The following is a 12,288-nucleotide window of genomic DNA, read 5'->3' as shown; positions in this document are numbered from 1 at the left end:
CGTGACTGGCTCAGCAATGTAATGCTCGTGCATGATACCACAAAACCATGTCAAATATACGTGGGGTTATCACTTTGACATTAAATGTACTGCATGTAGTAGAGTCTGCGTCTTACTTTACTTCCTGACATTAGCGACTTTGCGTTCAAACGACGCGCCACGCGGCTTTTGAGTAAAAATACAACCCTGCGCACGTTCAGAAACGAATGAACATCGCATACTGATATTTTTACTTGTTAAGCACAAAGTATGTTGCTCAGACACCATAATCAAAGTTATGCTTACAGTTGAGTACACTTTTCTTAATTATTTTTTTTTTCGTTTTACATTGTGATTTATTTTCTTGAGAACTTTTCTTCATTTGAACTAAATGCACGATAATCCATTTTTGCGCGCCTACTAAAAGGTCACTTGCTTGTTGAAATCGTTTTGTTAAAACTTTATACGCTTATTCAAGTACAGTATTCAATCGTATACGTCTCTCTTTCTCATTTTTTTGTCACTATTCTCAAGATGGAAAGATGTATTGGATTGTCTCGAGCAGTAAGTTAATTGAGGGAGCTAACCTTAACGGAACTAACAGAAGAACGATTATTGCTGGGCTGGATTACCCGTGGGGGATTGATATTTATGGAAACTATCTGTACTGGACAGACACACCGGATGGTATATATCGAGTTGATATAACAACTAGAGTATCATCAAAGGAAAGTAGCGATAGTCGACTTAATAATCCAAGAGGATTATATATTTTAAAAAGTAAATATTCTATTTTAATATTCAAATATTTAAATTAAATTGCTAACTCAAATTTTTAGTTAAAGATGCAAATGGCACACGTTCCATTATCGTTGCTTTTATATTTCTATTTCAGTATAGGCCTGTTAATAGTAAAGTAAATTTGTGGTCAAAAAGCCCATTTTTTATTTACCTTTGTTAAGTACCTACATTTACAATTAAGTCAAATGTGCTAGTAAAAACACTCTTTAGGACGAAATTGGACGCGATGTTCACTCAGTTCTCGAAATTATTTAAAATCGACGAAATATTTTTGTGTTGTTATTCAAATGCATAGTGGAGAATTGGAGAGTAACATATTAAACTATGACCTGATAGAAATAAGATATATTCCCTACATATTGTGTATAGACTACATTTTTTTTAATGAACCCTAAATGGGCCTATATTGCGTGCTTTTTGTTGTTTTTAAACGGGTAAAAACTGAAAAAGAAGTGGATTACAATAATTTAAGCGGCTAGCTTTAAATACCAGCATGCATTGCGCGCAGATTGTTTCGTTTTGCTTCAATGATAAACCCAAAATAGAGGCGATTGTGAATAACTTTACCGTATCTTCCCCGTTCTGTAGTAATGGATTCTGCCAAAAATCAAAGACAACGCGAGGATGTATTTTCTAATGGGAACCAAGCTTTAAATTAATAATGAATAATTGTTTTTAAAATATTATGATTCTGAATTAAACTTTTAAACTTATTCAAATAGTATTGCCAACAAACTATTAGGTTGGACACAACGAACTAATTATGCAAAAAAAATTATCAATATCCTTTTGATGACACATTTAACTATTAAAAAACGATATAACATGTAATTGATTACAAATTGAATGTAAATAATCTGATAGCAGACCATCGCAAAGATACATTTATAATGCACCTGAATGTATTCTTGAAATTGTTATTGGTCAATTATGCCTCGTTAAATAGTGTAGTCAGTTTTTCAAGGAATAAACATTAATTATTTGTATAATAATTGTTCTTATTTTTATTGTTATTATCTAATTGTTTATTGCTGAACTTATACTTTCAGCTCCCATCATCATCGTGGATGCGGGAGCAACCGTAGAAGATTCAACAACCTACTACGGAATTGGAGATGAAGTGAAGACAGATTTCTTGGTGAACACTACTGGGTCAGGAAAAGGCTTGAAAGTCACCCTTACAGCTGAGAATATGGAGGTAATTAACTAAAAAGGAACACTTCGTAGTCGCTTAATGGGTGAAATTCGCGCATACGTCACATGTGCGTGATCCGGATTTTTTATGCGTTTTGTATTAACTATACCATTGAGATTTTTAATTAAAATTGTTGAAAATATATTTGTATATCATATTTCATCAGTGAAGTTCTGAGTTCTTAAAAACATAAACAAGAACAAAAATTTAAATAAATCCAACATAAGCTTACTGCGAACAATGGATCACATTTGTCTGTCCTACTGACGTACGTAAAATGAATTTGGCCAAAAGAAACAAGCTACGAATTCATGTGTCGTGTGTCGACATGGATAAATATACGTATACGTTCGTTTATCCAAAAAATAACACACGTGGAACATGTATATAATACTAAATACCGGTTGGATGTAATTATTACCCGATTCTCAGTGCTGTATTTACGAGATGTAGTTTCCAAGTATGAGAGGAATATTTGGTTATTATTATCACATGAGAAACATGTGAAACACATGAGATGTTGTATTACCAACTATTCCTATGAAACTGGGCAAATCTAGATACAGCACTGATAATCGGGTATTTATAGTAAACATCTTTTTTCAGTTCAACCTGTCTGCAGATCCTTTTATATGGACTTTAACAGGAAACGGAAACATCGAGTCAACCATGACGGTATGATTTTGATTTGTATTTTTTTTAAATATTGGTTAACGGGGTAAAGTTGTGGTCAAAATAAATAGTGTGACGTGTGATTTTAGCAGTAAAATAATTAAATACAACTTAATGTAATGGTATGTCAAACAATAGATATAGTTCTTTTCTCTATAATATAATTGTTGGTTGGGCGTGCGGAAAAAATGAAGTAGAAGATCCGACTTTGCCGACTTTAATCTCAGAGATTCTATTTACATTACCGCTAAAGATATTTACCTATTGCTGGGTTTCTTCTTTATTTGACCGATCTACTGTGTTTTTATTTTTAAGTCAGATTTGCTATGAGATGTTTTAACGGATTCATTGTATTTTTTCAGAGTAACTTCATGGTCACACTGGTCTCCGCATCAGAAATTACTTTGTCCTTTAGTAATAACAGTTTATTTTCATCTGACATTCAATTTGAGGGAACCATCAATTCCACTGTTAATGGTATTTTAACCGAATCTTTTTTTTTTTAGCCAAAATAATAAATTACACTGTAAGCTTTTGAACCCAAATGAGTGTTACCACATCCTTGTTCTTATAAAACCGATGTCGTTAGCGTATAAGATCAGATTTATTATCAAATTGATATTCTTTTGTAAAAGTATTATGAATTAATGTGCAGACCCCAACCAACCATATCACATTATAACAGTTCCTATAGATCCCTCCGGTAACTGTATACATCGCTTTGTTGTACAAAATCGTAATTACGTCAGCAAGTGCTAACAAAAACTATGCTTTCGTAGTTTAAGGCATGTATTTGACAAGAAATATAACACCAATACGTCTTTGAAGTGAACAGTATAGTTTTAATGTCTTCCTAATTTGCATTATTTTAGACATACAATAATAATCTATATTTATTGTTGTTATATAAATTTCTTTGTAGCCGATGTAAAACCTGGAGTTATTTTACGTGTAACTATAACTGCTGAATTAACTGACATATTCAATGGCTTAGTCACCGCAGAAGGAGTGTCAAACGCAGTTTTTAGTAAACTACCGTATTTCGTGATGAACATCACTGAGCATTCTGCAGATGGCAATGTTTATGTTAACGTTGGGCAAAAGGTGCATATGAACCTTATTGTTGAGTTTCCAAAAGGTACCGCTGATCCTACAATTAAAGTCACACTACCATACAACTTTACGACTAACAAGACAAGCGAGCAGTGGAGTATCAACAAAGTGTCCGTTTCGTATGTCAGTGACTCCTTATCGTGTACATATTCGACAGAGTTCTGCTACTACGCTCCTCAGACGCAGTACATTGCTAACGATGATGATTTCGGCATCCTTAAAGACTGGTCGGTGACACAGTTTGACGGATTTATTGAAGTGAATGACCCAGATGCTTACAATAACATCTTGGCGTTAGAAATTGAAGTTGTCCTAGACGATACAGACGCGGTGGTCAATGGATCTGAGCACTGGTTAGGACTTGGAATGCAGATTGGAGATGGAGCTCACATCTGGGTTGGAGAAGTACCAGTTTATACGCTGATTAATGAAGTCCCGAAGCCTAAGATGTCGTTCAAGATAACATACGAAACTAATTCCTTTTATAAAGGGTAAGTTTGGTATCGGATACAAGCAATGTAAGAGTAATTGTTCTTATTATTGTAGAATTATATGAATAAAATAAGCTAAATTAGAATGGTTCAAGTTGACACCAGCGAACACTATCAGAAATTGTGATGTGCATTATTTGATTGGCAAACAATTGCATTCGTCGTATTTGATCGTTGGCAATCATTGTTCATGTTTGACGAATTTTAAATGTAACCAATTTGTACATATGCATTTGACATTTGGGTTGCGGCATTTGGCATTTGAGTCGTTTGACAAAATCAAATAACGGTATGATGAATATATAATGAGGCAGATTAATACTTTCAGTAGAAAAGCCTTTTTACAAATTACCAAATCTAAATTGCATTTATAATTTATTTTAACTAAAGTTACTAAATGTTTTGGTAAATTTTGATAAAAAAAACCAAACAAAATAACTGCAAAAGTGCCCCGTTTTCAAAGTATTTCCCGCCATTTTTAAGTACAACTAATTTGGAAAAAGGCTTTATCTACAATTTGACCCTCGAATTAAAAAAGTAATAATTGAATATTATGTCAGATATTTTTAAATAATGTACTTTTGAAATATATTCATTTGAAAATAAAATATTACATGAACTTTTGTAATGAAAAACAAAAACATGTTTTTGACAATTACTAAAAAGTAGCTTTTTGTAGATAAGCCCTTTTATCAAAGTACGGCAGATATGTTCACATAATCAAGTCCTATTAGTATTGGGATATAGTGATTGTGGTACCACTCTAATTTAATTTCGATAATTAGTATTTGCTGGTTGTTATTTTCAGTGATGATGTAATAATACTGATTAGTATTTGGCACGATGACGATTCAACGGGAAAAGCAGTAGATGTAACTTTCACAATATTGAAGTCGAAAAATGTGCAATATATTAAACTTGAATCAGAATACACAGAGCTGTTCCAGTCACCAGCGGTAAACCCAAACATGCCTGGACCATCTCCTGTTCGATTTAATGTAAGTTATTCTACAATCAACAGCTTTAATTATGTGTAGGGCCCACGGTCAGCTGGAAGAGTACTTTTAAGTATGTTAGGTGTTTACCTACATCGCTTATACATTTTAAAAGATTAGGAAACGGGTGGATGGGCAGTGTAGTACCTTCAGTGTAACAAGTTCAGAATACATTAACGTACCTATTAATGAAGTGTAAACTTCTCTGTTTTAATGACTTATGATATAAGTCGCCAGTGGTTTTCTAAATGATTTACACGATTTAATGTAAGTTATTCTACAATCAACCAGCTTTAATTATGTGTAAGGCCCACGGTCAGCTTGGTTAATAAGGTTTGGAAGAGTACTTTTAAGTATGTTAGGTGTATACCTACAGCGCTGATACATTTTGAAAGATTAGGAAACATGTGGATGGCCAGTGTAGTACCTTCAGTAACATTTTCAGAAACATTCATATACTTATTATTGAAGTGTAACGTCTGTCTGCATCAGGATAACAGATTCGATCTTGGCTGGGAGCGATTTTTTCACTCTTCAGATTTGTTATTATTTAAAAGGTTTACAATTATTACAGCCTTTATTTCGCTGGGTGGTGTGTTTTACTTTCTCTGTTTTAATGAATTATGATATAAGTCGACAGGGGTTTTCTAAATGAAATCAAAGACAGACGTAGTAACATTTCGCATGTATTTCACAGCTTGGAACCATTCAGATTGCCGCAAAACCAACTTTCCGTGTACGCCTAGGAATCGACAAACACGGAAAAACTGCTCCGGGCACTCGTCGATTTGTTGGCGTGGCTGATTTGTTGTGGTTCTCGACTGTTAATAGCGCTAAAGTTCTTGCTTGCACAAAATCTTTTCAATTTACGTATTCGGACAGACCAGATGTTGGTGGAGGTGGTAAGTGTACGATAGTATGTCAGTTTAATCTGAAAGAGTTATACATTGTCTGCATAATATTCTAACCATGTTAAAATGAATATTAGGCGCATCTCTCCAGGTTGTGAGGATTGCATGTGCCGTAATTAACGGCTGTTTTTAAACATAAGGCGCCTAAAAAATGTTTCTTTCACAACATTAAGCCATTCTTATCAAATCTGAATTATGTTTATTATGATTGTAATATCGGTAAAGTATCGACAATTTGTCCTGTAACATAGAGAAGTTGTAGATACAGGATCACATGTGTATCATAACGATGACTTCCTCGACCAAACCAACTTTCGTTGATACAAGTTTACATGTGATCGATATGTTACGTTGTTAAAAAGAGTGTGTCTATGATTTTTACAAACATGAATCGGCTGATTATAATTACTCTATAACTCTTACACTGTACTTCTAGATTTATGTCGGTCTGGTTACACACCTTACAAAGAAACGTGTTACAAAGTGTTCAACGACACGCTAGAAACTTGGGATGCAGCAAAGGCGGCCTGTGAAGCAGACAATGCGCAATTAGTCATGATTGAAGATACGTTTGAACAGCAATTTCTTCGAGGCCTCGTTCCAGCACTCTCGCCATACAAATACTGGATTGGGCTAAAAGACGTTGGGGTGAGTATGGCTATCAGACCCCATGTCACTCGTAATTACCGTAATGAACTGGCCATGCTAACTACACGAGAAGGGAGACGTAACTTAACTTTGACAGGACAAGTCTATGATTAATCACATGACATGTCATTTATTTTACTCCTTATGACTTCAATTATAACAATGTATATGTTCTAGGGTACTGATACTTTCAAGTGGACAAACGGGTCATCGGCGTCTTTTACAAAATGGCTACCAAACAGACCCGGAACAAGTGTGACTGAAGACTGCGGAGCTGCGGCTTTTGTAGATGTCTACGATACAAGGGATGTCAGTACTGATCTTGGTGACTGGGACATAATGGACTGCACCGCTATCCTACCAGCTATCTGCGAGTATCATATGTTAGATTTTGAATACGGTACTCTAATTCCATGGTTCTTACGTACTGCACAAGACCGTTTTTCTGCAGCCAAACATAACCGATAAACCGTAACCGATAATTTACCGATAAAGTTCATGTGGAAACGGGGTTTAACTGATTCCGCTCCAGAAAAATTAACCGATAATTATCTCATTCAAATCAGATAATTATCGGATAAATGCAATAATGTTTTAAACTTTGACCTAAATACAAATTGTTGTGTTGTGATCGGGCACTTGGTTTTTCGATAATGACTACATACTTTACTATCTTGATCGCCATGGAAAACCACTAAATGACATCTGCAATTTTGTAATAAAGAAACGAACACATTGTCTATTAGAAAGAGGGTTTTAGAAAAACAAGTAAGGTTGTACGTCCATTGTTATAGTACGTTTTTTTTCTTCAGAGTCTGCAGTACTAAGATATGCAAAAGAAGCTGTGATGAGGTACAGCAAATGGACCGAATCTCAGACAGACGTCTGCCATTATGATGGGGGATCTAGCCAGTGCGATGGTTGCGTGGCTGGTGCTCATAAGTGTGAAAACGGAAAACATACTGTGTGTGTCAGTGATGCTAGTAAATGCCCAGTTCCAGGTAAGTTTGGTAAAAAAGAATTCTATATAGTATAGCTAATATTGCACAAGGAGTTCCGTCGCATCATTAGAACAACTCTAAGAGTTTAAACATAATATATACCGGTAATATAATACAGTATATAATAACTCCGAAGGTACACATACTGGTATGGTACTTATAGATTTATGTAAGGCATTCGACACTGTCGATCATGATATATTGTGTGAAAAGCTTTTGTTAATGGGCATCACCTCATTAGACTGGTTTCGTTCATATTTGTCAAACAGAAGCCAAATTGTTAAAATCGAAGACTCCTTATCCGTTCCCATGGATATTTCATGTGGAGTTCCACAGGGTAGCATTCTGGGTCCTTTGCTTTTTTTATGTTTCATAAACGATATGGTTGTAAGTATCGACCCTGATTGCAAATTGCTGTTATATGCTGATGACAGTGCAATTGTTTTCTGGCACAAAGATCCGACTGTCGTCGCTGATAAACTTAGTAAAGCTCTTGATTCATGTAGAGTATGGCTTGTCGATAACAAACTATCTATCAATATCAGTAAAACTGAATCTATCATATTTTGTACCCAAAAACGACTTCAACGTTTACGATCTTTCAATATTATTTCTCATGGCCTTACTTTAACGGGTTCTAAGTCAGTAAAATATTTAGGTATAGAACTTGATAGTTCTGCCTCTTGTAACAACATCGCCAAAAGTGTTATAAAAAAGGCGAATAGTAGATTAAGGTATTTATATCGTCAGGCTAGTTGCTTGGACAAAAACACGAAAAAACTGTTATGCTCTGCCTTAATTCAATGCTTGTTTGATTACTGTGCTTCGACTTGGTATGAAGGTATTGACAAAGTTTTGAAGCAAAAACTACAGACCACTCAGAACAAATTTGTGCGTTTTATTTACGGTTTCGGACCACGATCTCATATTGGTCAGAAGGAGTTATCAGACATTGGCATGCTTAAGGTGGAAAGTAGAGTGAAATTTCTCAGGCTTTGTAATGTTCATAAAATTGTCAATAACAATGCAGCTCCATATCTATCTGAACATTTCTCACGGACATCCACAATCCACACACATAACACACGCCAACGTAATGTTAATCTGGTTTTACCTCTACTTAAAGGAAAAAAACAGTCTCATTCTACTTTTTTTTTCTCTGCTATCAAAGACTGGAACGCTCTTCCATCAAACTTAAAATTAATTTCCAACTTAACTACCTTCAAATCTCATATTAAAAAACATTTTGAACGCAATATTTTATATTTAGAATAATTTTGATAACTATAATGGTCTTGATTACGTGCAATTTTTCTCATTTTAATTTTTCTGTTTTACTGGGCTTTATTTTAATGTATATTTATATATTTATAGTTTTATTAATGTTGTATTTTCTCTTGTTTGTTATGTGCAATTTGGACCCCATTGGAAATGGGCTGGTTTTTCCGGCCTAATGGGTGTTCCTGATGCTCGTTATTTTGTCTTTTGTCTGTTTGTTATTTTAATGTTGAGCATCAAATAAATTCAATTCAATTCATAAACAAATCAGGCAAAGAACTATAATTATAAAAAACCCGGTGATATACTGAAATTTAATTAATTAATTTGAAACAATAAAGATGAGGAAATCTGTGAGAATGAGAAAAAGTCGCCCCAACCGAGACTCGAACTCGGACTGCCTGCTTTATATGCAGATGTCCTAACCACCACTGGGGCTTTCATGGTATTGGATAGCGACTCTTTAACATTCTCGGCGTGGTACGGCGGAACACCGGGCGGTTTAGAATTAATGTTCTTTGCCTGATTTGTTTATAAATATATATATAAATCCAAAGGCAAATTACTGAAAAAATGACAATTCTGTGGGTAACAGTGGCTGGATCTCAATGGAGATACAAAAATAAAAAGCGAAAAGCTAAATATATATATATATATATATACTTATATATATATATATATATATATAAGTATTTTCTCATTCTCACAGATTTCCTCATCTTTATCGTTTCAAATTAATTAATTAAATTTCAGTATATCACTTGGCGGTTTGGAATTAATGTTCTTTGCCTGATTTGTTTATATATATAAGTATTGAATACTTCTCAATCTACAATACATGTCTCAGTACTGTTGAAACATATCTAAATTAGTCTAAACGAATATCCCCGAGCACGACTCGTTTCTACTTAACATGGTTTTATCTGTCTCACTTTTAGAAACTTGTCGAAGAATCAACACTTAAGATATTTTTCACTTAATACAATTCATCGATTTGTTTGTATCATTTTGACAGATTATTATGACCGGGGTTTTGTCATAACTAAGAAGTTGGACGATCCGGATAATGACGTCATTTTTGCTTGTAACCCTTCAGTTGGACGTCTATCAGACAAGCTTGTTCCGTCCTGCTATGTACAAGCTAATCCACCAGATGGACGCTGGAAAGGTAAAACAATGAAGATTGTTTACGTAATGTCCCTCATATAATAGCACAAATTGAGGCTAGCTGATATATCAAAACCTTCCATACTTACTTCCACGGGTTATCATACACATCGATATGGACAGCAAGAGGAATCTCCAACTTGATAAATCGATAAGTAATAGGGCTAACACTGACATTGTCTCCCGGAGATTTTCGGATTTGCAGACAACTATCAATGAATAGTTAGGCGTAGTGCCTACATTTCTTTTGTCAATACAGCTTTCCTTGATTGCTTATAGCGACCACACAACAATGAATTTCTTTTTTTTTTCACTTTTTTCGATTTAAAAAAAAGGCACATAAACAGAACATTGCATAGGCCTATATTAATATTTTTCTTATGTTAAAATGAAAAATATATCCCTACACTATTATTATTTTAATATGTATAAAAATGTAAATATTCTTCAATAGCTCTACCAATGAACCTACACAATGTCATTGGATCTGACCAGCTCACAGGACTCATCTATGGCATTCACATGGACATGCGCAGTTACATGCGCAGTAAAGATCATGGTGCAACGTGGGTTTTTATCAGTAAAGGCGCCTGGGACTCTTTGACAAAAAGTTTGCCGGACTTCAAGACGGCTGGAACTAGTGAAAACGACTGGCTCTGTGAGTTTATATCATTATTTATCTCCCACTAAGGTCTCACTGTCATGTACGTCCAATGCGAGTAATTTGACCAATCACTTAGCTACGCCTCATCTGAACTGTCGCTTGTTATTGGTCAAACTTGAGCTACCTGTCTTTGCTTTAGTGTTTGAAAACTGAAATAATTACACTACAGTGTATTTTTTTAAGTGCCACAATCGTAAATGTTTAAAATGGGCTGATCATTGAATAGAACGAAATAACCAGTTTTTGGTCATACGAAATCAACTAATTAACTGGCAAGAATATACTTTTGTGATAATGATGATTAGGTTTTATGCCACTGTGCTCATTTAACACATTTCTATCTTTTCAACAGATGATGACAGTGGCCTGAAGTATAATGGAGTTTTGAAAATGAAAAAAGACTGCTGCTAAATCATGACATTTCAGTCATATTAAACTTTCGCAAATATTATGCAACTATAGATTTCCGCCCTATTGTGGTTTTTAAATTCAATCGAAAATGTAACTTTAAAATGTACATAGAAAATATGTATTCATTCATACTTAATTGTTTTAATTGTAAAATGTTTGGTATTTGCATTGCGTAGCAGAAAGTATTGCTATAAATGATTAAAAATTCAATTTTGTTGTCACGCTTGACGTTTCATACATATACAAAATCTTGTTACAAAATGCCGGGCCACTGGTGGCGCTGCGTAAAAATAAAGAATTATATCAATTAAGCATAATTATAATAAGTAGCTAGATTTTGTACATACTTAATATTCATTATTATTGTAATTACCGTACATCTATTGTTATTTATCTTATGTATAATGACATTTATTAATTTGTATTTTTAAATCCTAAAAATGTATTTAAAATTGTAATTACATAAATATTTTTACTAAATTATAATTTGCTTAATATTGTAAATCATTCGAATGCAATATGGTTATCAGTGTAGCAGAACAAAGCACTTTTATTCTAAAAACCAAGATAATCTACACATTCCTACATAGTTAAAGTCACTTATTGCGCATGCGCGTATCAAACTATAATATGTATCTCTATCAGACTGTATCCTTGACGTACAAAGACCATTGCTAGTTACCGCATACGTTGGTCAGGGGTCAGGTGCAAGAAGATCAATTATAAGCAAAGAGCGCTTTTCAACGTCAATGATGTTCAATTTATTCTTCTTAATCATGATAGGCATATCTTGTCCGATATGTGTTCAGTCTGGCGCTGTAATCTTACATTTGATTTCACGTTATGTCTTATGATGTTTGGTAAAAATTTGCCCAATCCAGCGTATTGCTTAAATCTTACATTTGATTTCACGTTATGTCTTATGATGTTCGGTAAAAATTTGCACAATCCAGCGTATTGCT

General features: G+C 34.2%; 1 protein-coding gene across 1 annotated transcript in view; it reads left to right on the top strand.

The window, feature by feature from the left end:
• Positions 1 to 618: 618 nt before the first annotated feature.
• The window catches only part of LOC140059099 (uncharacterized), a 37,317-nt gene continuing 25,647 nt past the window's right edge, over positions 619 to 12,288 (top strand). Inside the window, exons 1-8 of the mRNA XM_072104940.1 lie at positions 619 to 759; positions 1,830 to 1,978; positions 2,582 to 3,124; positions 3,570 to 4,251; positions 5,060 to 5,249; positions 5,944 to 6,148; positions 6,594 to 6,805; positions 6,983 to 7,205. Of these exons, the coding sequence (XP_071961041.1) occupies positions 2,974 to 3,124; positions 3,570 to 4,251; positions 5,060 to 5,249; positions 5,944 to 6,148; positions 6,594 to 6,805; positions 6,983 to 7,205 (1,663 nt within the window). The 5' untranslated portion in view covers positions 619 to 759; positions 1,830 to 1,978; positions 2,582 to 2,973. The remainder of the gene's footprint in view (positions 760 to 1,829; positions 1,979 to 2,581; positions 3,125 to 3,569; positions 4,252 to 5,059; positions 5,250 to 5,943; positions 6,149 to 6,593; positions 6,806 to 6,982; positions 7,206 to 12,288) is intronic.

Source organism: Antedon mediterranea, chromosome 9 (assembly GCF_964355755.1).
Source record: "Antedon mediterranea chromosome 9, ecAntMedi1.1, whole genome shotgun sequence".
Taxonomy (NCBI): Eukaryota; Metazoa; Echinodermata; class Crinoidea; order Comatulida; family Antedonidae; genus Antedon; species Antedon mediterranea.
The sequence above is the reverse complement of the archived record's forward strand: the minus strand, read 5'-3'. Positions and strand labels throughout refer to the sequence as shown.